Source organism: Leptopilina heterotoma, unplaced genomic scaffold (assembly GCF_015476425.1).
Source record: "Leptopilina heterotoma isolate Lh14 unplaced genomic scaffold, ASM1547642v1 Lhet_171, whole genome shotgun sequence".
Lineage (NCBI taxonomy): Eukaryota > Metazoa > Arthropoda > Insecta > Hymenoptera > Figitidae > Leptopilina > Leptopilina heterotoma.
The window spans coordinates 62,869-71,878 of NW_025110887.1; the positions used below are offsets into that span (position 1 = coordinate 62,869).

At 31.8% G+C, this 9,010-nt stretch overlaps 1 protein-coding gene across 1 annotated transcript; it reads left to right on the plus strand.

The window, feature by feature from the left end:
• The first annotated feature begins 2,139 nt into the window (after positions 1–2,139).
• Positions 2,140–5,711, plus strand: LOC122499682. The gene is made up of 4 exons (XM_043608156.1): positions 2,140–2,797; positions 3,268–4,350; positions 4,464–4,660; positions 4,736–5,711. The coding sequence occupies exons 1-4, from the start codon at positions 2,650–2,652 to the stop codon at positions 5,537–5,539; spliced, it is 2,232 nt and encodes a 743-aa protein (XP_043464091.1). The 5' UTR covers positions 2,140–2,649; the 3' UTR covers positions 5,540–5,711.
• The last annotated feature ends 3,299 nt before the right edge of the window (positions 5,712–9,010 follow it).

Genomic DNA, 9,010 nt, shown 5'->3' on the forward strand with positions numbered 1-9,010 from the left:
GTAATTAGATTCAATCATTCAATCAAACGTACTCATAACCATAAAAAAACAAGGTTAAGTTTGACAGTTTAGTGCTTAAACCGTTTTAAATCGTTTAATTTTCAGTTATAAGAGTACTATTATTTCAAAAAATCGAATTATAAATTAAAGTAATTAACATACTTAAAATATCCAGGCCCAAACATCTTTTTTGTAGACTTATTTCCTGAGCGAATTTACACAACAAATTTGAATTTTTTTTTTTTAATTGATTTTTTGCAGAATCTGCTTATTGCTTTAATTTTTGTGCTTTATGAATATCATGTTGGAGATACAGGAAATGTAATGTTCAGAAGTATTCAACTTAAAAATTTTGAAGTAAAGCTTTATTTCCTACTTTTTCATACTACTTGTTCAATATGAAAATTATTCACTTGTGTTTTAAATATAATTTCTACTGAAAGTTACCAATGAATTTGCTGCAAATAAATTTTAAATTAAAGTTTACCATTTATATTAACCAAAACAATTGTAAATCTTAAATATTTCTGTCTAAAAAGTATGTTAATCGAATTTTAAAAAATAGATATCGGTTGAGCGAATTTACCCTACATGAGCGAATTTAGCCTCACTTACGGTACGTCGAAAATCCTGTAAGAATCACTTTCGTTTATTCTTGTAGCAAAATTTTGTCGAACAGTGTTATTAATTGATCAATTATTATTTAATTGATAGAAATTTTAAAAATAGTTTTTTAATAGTGTGAATAGTTTTGTAGATTTATAAAAATAAAATTACCAGAAATTTATAAATAAATAAATTTATGTGTTAAAAAAATAAATTTATTGATTGATAATTTTTGATAAATTAATTTAATTTATAAATTATTAGCAACAACATGTTACAAACCAGAAATAAATTATTTATTTGGGCTTTTGAGATGGCCCTTTTATTTTAAATTTGGGGAGGCACCAAGCTGCCAAGGTCTAAAAGACCTTGTTTAATTATGCGGGATCGTTTTTTCCACTTTTAAAAGTTACCGGGTTAGCTTTGTTTTAACTCTGATAAATAATTATTTCAATTTACTTTATTTATTTCAGGAGTTTTAAAACAAATAAAATCAGATTTGGCATTTACATTAAAATTTTATTTTAACAAGATTTTAAGAAATTTACAAACTTGCACATGTTTGAAAGAGAATTAAAGTTGAAAGTAACATTAAATCATTGAAACGATACAGACTTACCGCTAAAATCCTTAATCCTACCGACAGGGCATAATTTCTCTTATACGGCGCAGGTACTACGCGTACGGACTGGCCGGTCGAGAAACAGGGATCCTCCATCGGGCAAAACACAAGTTGAATGTCGAAAATTAAGTCGTCTATGCGACTTATTTTTATTTACGCGAACTCGCGAATTTTGTGGGGCCACTGCATTGAGACGGCGCAGGTACTACACATACGGACTGGCCGGTTAAGAAACAAGGTTCACAATTGTTAAATATTTAATTAATTGGAATCTCACTCAAAACAGCTCTCACTGGATTCCGTCGGTTAGAAGATTCTATTAAATTTTTCGTCTGTCTTTCGCGTTGTACTTGATATGTTATACGCGGGGGTCCGACGCGCAGACGGGCTTAGTCGCGGCATTTCCTACTTTCTTGCGATCAACAGATCTATCAGGCCGCAGCCAGGACAGGTGTTGATCGCTTGAAGAGGAAAATTGTACAGCAGCGATGGAAATTTTGCGACAAGCCTCTACTTCTTGTCCTGATGTCAAAGTGGGGTAAATTTGTCAACTAAGGATTTTTAGAATTAGAAGTAGGGAAATTCTTCAGGCCCATTGGACTTTGCATTATGCTGACGTTTCTAATTGCATGCAGTTTCTGTGAGAACAGAAACGGCGTTGTTAATTTGATACTTATCAGAAACAATTTTTATAACTAAATATGTAAATTATAATTATATTGTAAAGAAACAATTTTTTATTTATAATTATAATTTATTTATAGTTATAAGTGTTTAATATAAGTTGTATAAATAACGTTATATTGGTCCTACATTTTATAAGTTAGGGTAACACGGGGCGGGACGGGTCACCGGGGTCGATCGCGTCACGAGATTATCTTTAAAAATTTAATTATTTTTATTTCAAGAATTTTTTATTTGGAATAAAGAAACGTTTCTACAAACCTTTCTACAAAAAAAATTTTTTTTAGATAATAAATGAAAAATAGGCGAGTGTTTAAATTTTGGACGTAGTGTTTTAGCTAATTAAGGACTTTTTAAAAAGGTAAGTAATTACATTAAAAAATGTTGAAAACTTGATTAGTTTGGTGATAAAATTCAATTATTTACTCTATTTTAATTTTCTAACACATTTTTATAAGATTGTTAAAGTAAAATGTTAAATTTTTCACTTTTTTTGTGAAATGCCATTTGGGGCGCAACGGGTCATAAGAACGGGGCTCAACGGGTCGAGAGTCTGTGGTTGGTGGTCGCTGGGTTTAAGGTTATGTACATGAAAACATGTGAGTTACTTGTAGCGGTAGTTAAGTGTTTAGAACTTAATTTAGTATATAATTAATGTAACCCACTGTGATATTAGTTTAAATATCGTACGAAAATTTAAATCTAAGTCTAATCGACAAAATTGGACGGAGGAAAACATGATTTCCGCTATTGAAGTAGTTTTAAAAGGAGATTTAAGTTGCCGTCAAGCAGCTGAAAAATACTCTGTTCCACGAGAAGGTTTAAGGAAAAGAATTTTAAAATGCAGGCAAGAGGAAGTGACTATTGATAGTATCTGTAAAAAAGGTAATTAAGCGGTTTTAATATATTAATCATTATTACACATTTCGATAGAGTTTTCGGAAGCCAAACTTGCGCTATAACGTCTTGTATTTTCGTTAATATTTTCTGTAGGAGAAATAAGAATTAATTTGTTTCATATTATCTGTCAATAATCAGTATATTTTTCTTTATTAAAACAATATTTCTTTCCCCGTATTTCTTATTTCTGATTCGCGCTGTAAATAATGAGGTCATAAAAGTAAAAAATTATAGGTTATATCTTGAAATTTTAAAGCGAAAATTCACAAAGAGAATTAATTCAATAAAAACTGATTTTTATTTTACTGACACAAAAAGAAACTTTTAATCACGATAATCCTGTTCTAAACATAATCTATAATTCGTTTGCCTTTTTCCAACTCAAATTTTAACTTTATGCACAACTAATAAATTTAATTAATTTTCTGTCATAATTTTAAATAATTTTATTGCAGGACTGGGATATACAACAGTTTTCAATGAGAAACAAGAATCTGTTTTATGTAGTTATATTTTACACATGGAAGAAAGGATGTTCGGATTAACAGCGGAGGAAATTCGTAAATTGGCATTTCAGTTGGCCATCAAAACCAAAATAAAGCACCCTTTTAATTCTGAAAAAGGAATCGCAGGACCAGATTGGTTTGAAAAGTTCATGAAGCGACACCCTCAATTATCATTGCGCAAACCCGAACCAACATCAGCTGCACGGGCAACTGGATTTAATGAAAAAGATGTGTCAATATTCTACGATCTCCTCGAGGATATTTTAGAAAAGAAAAAATTAACCGCAAAAGAAATTTTCAATGTGGACGAATTCGCTACAAGTGTTGTACCAAAATGTGTTCCAAAAATCGTGGCTTTAAAAGGTAAACACCAAGTTGCTTCTCGAAAATCTGCTAAACGAGGCCAGTTAGTAACTGCGGAAGTGTGTTTTTCGGCTGCCGGGCAATACATGCCACCGATGTTAATTTTTCCTCGAAAAAGGGATAAGGAGAAGTACCTAGAAGGGAAACCAGAAGGTGCTTGGGCCGAGTTTAATCATAATGGTTGGATCGATTCAGAAATTTTCACAAAATGGTTCAAAGAATTTATAAAATTCACAAAATGCAGCCAGGAATCCCCGGTGTTACTCGTTTTGGACGGACATACAAGTCATGTCAAGAACATGGATGTTATTGACCTTGCTCAAGAAAATGGCGTAATTATTTTATGCTTGCCTCCTCATTGCACGCATCGCCTCCAACCTCTGGATGTATCGTTTATGAAGCCTCTCAGTCTCAATTACTCGAAAGAAGTGCAAAAGTGGCTCAGAACTCACCCGAACCGAGTCGTCACAATGTTCGAAATTTTTGGCCTTTTTGGCAAAGCATTTGAAGCAGCTGCAACATTGAGTACCGCGAAAAATGGTTTTCAAAAAACTGGGATTTGGCCTTTTAACAGAAATTTATTTTCTGCTGCAGACTTTGCTGCCTCTCAAACTCCCATGACAAACGACGAAACCAACAACAGCAGTTCTTTCAGCAATGCTACTGATGGTAGGAAATACTAAAAAAATTATTTTCTCTTTTATAAAGAGAAATTATAATTACATTTCTTTCTTTTTTCTAAAAATCTAGTCAAAATTTTAATTATATTTTTATAATTTTAGAGGAAAGTAGATCATTTCGACAGCAGATTGAAGAAGCGCAGATTGAGCTTGATAGAATAGTACCTGCTACCAGAGAAACTGGAGATTTTCGAAATACTGATTCCCACGAGTATGATATTTCCTCGAGTCTCATTCAGAAGGAGTTTGATTGTCAAAACGATTCAATTCAAAGCAGCAACTCTGATCTCAATTTGGTAGTAAGTATTAAAACATTTATAACAAATTTTTAATAAAAATTTTTACAACAGACTATATGTTTTTATATTTTGCAGAATATTTTACCTGATTTCGAAGACTCGATTGAATTAAATTTACCTGTGACCAATGCTGATAGTGTTAATGTTGAACCAGTCAGAGTCTTAAGTGGTATTGATCCAAATGTTCAACAAAGCCTAAAAAATGATAAGCCAAAGTCAAAAAGACATGGATATACTACTGTAATTAGTTCACCAGAGTACAAAGAAACGCTTGCGATGAGTAAATCCAAAAAGCAACCTAAAAAACCAAAGAAGAAAGAGAACTCTAGTCAACCAGTTGCTGTAGCCAATAATGCACTAAATGTGCAAGTTCCAGTGCAATTTGTCCAGTGTATGTTGCCAATGCCGTTTCAACCGCGTACAGACTTTCAAGCCAATGAAAATTCGATATGGAATACGCCTCTCCATATGCTAACTCCACAGGAAGTTCCAGTATTGTCAACTTTACCGACTCAAAGAAATCATAATACTTCGACCAAACCTGCAATATTGCCAGTTCAAGTTCAAGCAGCGCCACAAATGCTTCCTACGAAAGTTCAAACTGCACCACAAATGTTTGCTCCGAGAATTCAACAAGGACAACAAATGTTTTCTCCGACAGTTCAACCAGCACCACGGATGTTTGCTCCGAAAGTTCAACCAATTATACCTTCGTCATCTCTTACAATTCGTCCATTATACAGCCAAAACAAAACACAGTGCGTTAAACCAGTTATTACATCCACTATAACAATTCGACCAGTTCATAATCAAAATCCAGTGCAATCCGCTACATCATCATTGTCATCTCCGTTAACAATCCGACGAGTTTTAAATTAATCTTTTAAGTTTTGATTTAAAAATATTGATTTTATGTATTGTTTATTAAAAAAAGATCACTAATTTAAATGAATTTAATGTAATTCTATAAGTTAATCTTTATTCTTCTGTAACACGTTAGATGATGCCAAATTTTTCAATAAAATTGTGAAACAATACTTACAAACGTCTGTTCCACTCACTATTAAATATTTAAAAAATCGTTCTGCATTAAATAATTATTTATTTTATGTAAAAAACTTCATTTATAAATAAAATAAACGTGTTTTTCGAACTGACCTGTCCCGCCCCGGTTGGTGACCCGTCCCGCCCCAAGCCCGGGGCGGGACGGGTCAGAGGCTTCACTTTTACATATTTGTTTGTATTTATTTGTAAATCACTTTAATCACAAAAATTTAAGTAAAATTAAAAATTATATTTGTTTCTGAAAATAAATTATACGATACTTTTGCATAATCAATAACATATTTTAAGCAATATCGCGAGAAAAATAGCCTGACCCGTCCCGTGTTACCCTACTAGTATATGTATTTTGCATTCATAATTATACATATACACATATACATGCAACTTACAGTCCTCCGGCATTTTATTGTTAACAATAAGTTACAATAAAATGTTTAGCTATTATCAAATTATTTTCTGTAAATTTGGAATAGTGCATAAAACGAATAAAATATATACGCTTCATAACCCAGTAAAAAAGGATTTTTTAATAAAGCATTTTGGACGATTAAGCAAGCCGTCTGCTCAATTGTCCAAACGGCATTTGGACAATTGGACTGGTTGCTCAATTATCCGATGCATTAAGTCCAATCATCCCAAATGTTTTTCGTGGCTAAAAAACTGCTGAAATAATAAAAAAGTACTGAAATGTTACAGAAACTTTAGAAAATTCTTAATTCCAGACAAATACAGAAAAATTAGGTATAAAAATGCCTCGAGTGAGGAAAAAGAACAAGATTTCTAAAATATCACTTTTAACTGACAGTGCAATGCTGTACTTGGAATTTAGTTGGCAAAGAAGTGAGGATTCTGATAAAGAGAAACACTTCATTATCCTCTCTCAATACTCCTCATGTGGTAATATGTATATTTGTAGATTTTCAATAATAGTGTATTAACAATAATATTTTATTTTGCTGAATTATCTCTTTTTTAAAATGAGAATCCGAAATCCACAATATATTACCACATGAGGAGTATTGAGAGTGTATAATGAAGTGTTTCTCTTTATCAGAATCCTCACTTCTTTGCCAACTAAATTCCAAGTACAGCATTGCACTGTCAGTTAAAAAGTGATATTTTAGAAATCTTGTTCTTTTTCCTCACTCGAGTTATTTTTATACCTAATTTTTCTGTATTTGTCTGGAATTAAGAATTTTCTAAAGTTTCTGTAACATTTCAGTACATTTTTTCTTAATTCAGCAGTTTTTCAGCCACGAAAAACATTTGGGATGATTGGACCTAATGCATCGGATAATTGAGCAACCAGTCCAATTGTCCAAATGCCGTTTGGACAATTGAGCAGACGGCTTGCTCAATCGTCCAAAATGCTATATTAAAAAATCCTTTATTACTGGGAAAGCGTTGAGTCAGCCTCCAAATGCATGTGCATTTGTTATGATATTCTAGTCCCTAAGTTTGTAGGCCCAAAGGGGAAAAAGGAAGGAGAGTCAAGGAAAGACAATAGGAGAGACAAGGCAATGAGCAGAGGCATGTGTAGCATGCTTGTATGTGTGCCCTTAACGCAAAGATCTCAAGGGTGTGGTCGTGTTAGATCTTGTAGCCAGTGGATGTGCACGTATACACCTAGGTCGTCTCAATGCATATGTGTGAAATGCATTACCTTTAATTATTTTCAAATAGAGGCTTCTTTTATTATATAAAATTTTAATTATTAATAATGTTTATAAATTTATGCATATAATTTATAAACAATATTATAAAATATATAGGAATTTATGTTTTATAAATTCTGTCCTATCTTTTGTAGCTTTATTAAAAAGAAAAATAATAATAAAATAGTACCTGTTAAGTACTTTGTACGTAACACAACAAATTCAAAATATTTATTTTTTTTAATTTTATTATTAGGCAATTAAATATTAAATTAATTTTTTTAAATTTATGGGTTAGTTCTGATTTGTCAAAATTTTATTTATTTAAAATAACCTAAAGACTAATTATATTGATGCAAGTTTTATAATCTAAATTAATATGATCAATAATTTGAAAGTGGTAATACTTAGATATTCAATTTTATAATCCCGGTTATCTGTCCTATATACAATGTAAAAATATCATAAGATAAGTATAATCTGGATTATATCACATATAATCCATTTTTCTTCGTGTAGGGCATGAAACGCCTCGCCCGATTGGGAACAGATCATGCCATAATAGGGAAGCCTGATCAGCCCTAATTAAGGCCATGGCAAAATTAATACACGGGCGTTATTAAAACAGAGAAAGAAGAGGGTACGAGAGAACACTACCCGTCTCCTTCTACGGAGTTGATTTGCTTTCAGTCCTCCTGCGCACTCTAATCTTATATCTCTATTCTCATTCCTCCACTGGTGCTTAGCGAACAATAGTTCAATTTTACTGCAGGTGTTGGGGAAATAATAATTGTAGATTTAAAACCTTAATTTCTTTTTCAATCTATAAAAATTGGGATGAAATAATACATTTAAATGATTTAACAATATATATTTTGCATCAACATTCTCACAATTTTAATATATACATAGAAAACAATGAGACATTTACAATTTACTTTTTTTATACAATATCAGTGTCATAGGACAAAACTTCGCAATTGAGAATTAAGATGGACCAAAATGTCAAATAATTGACCTACTATTTTTTTTCTCATCTGTGTTTCTTCTTTGCAACTGCTGAAATTTTTTTTCATAAAATTATGATTTAACACTCACACATATCACTTGCAAAATAAACATTACATTATTAAACATCTACTAGCTTAATTTATACATATACAGGGAACCTCTATAACTTGAACCTCGTTAAGTCGAAATCCTCAGTAAATCGAAAAAATGGCATTCCCCTCCCGTTGAACCCCTAGAAACTCATTATCTCCAATTATTTAAGTTTGTAACTCGAACAAAATATTGTTCCTCTACTAAGTTATTACTTAGTGCTAAATATTTGTACTCTATATACTCTATAACTTGAAGTTTGAAATGTAGACTCGGTAAGTCGAATTTTGTAAAATAATTATATCACACTTTGAATTATGTATTGACAAACAATTTTCTGATACTCTGACACAAAGAAAAATAACAGATTTTTCCTAACCTTCTACTTTAAGTCCATTGAAGTTAATTAATCTTCAATGGACTTAAGTTGAATTATATAACTCAACTCGAAAAATCTACTTTAAAGGAGAGTCCAGAATAGAGTCGAACGCTCTGATAGTAACGCGCTCGTCTATATGGAATACATAGG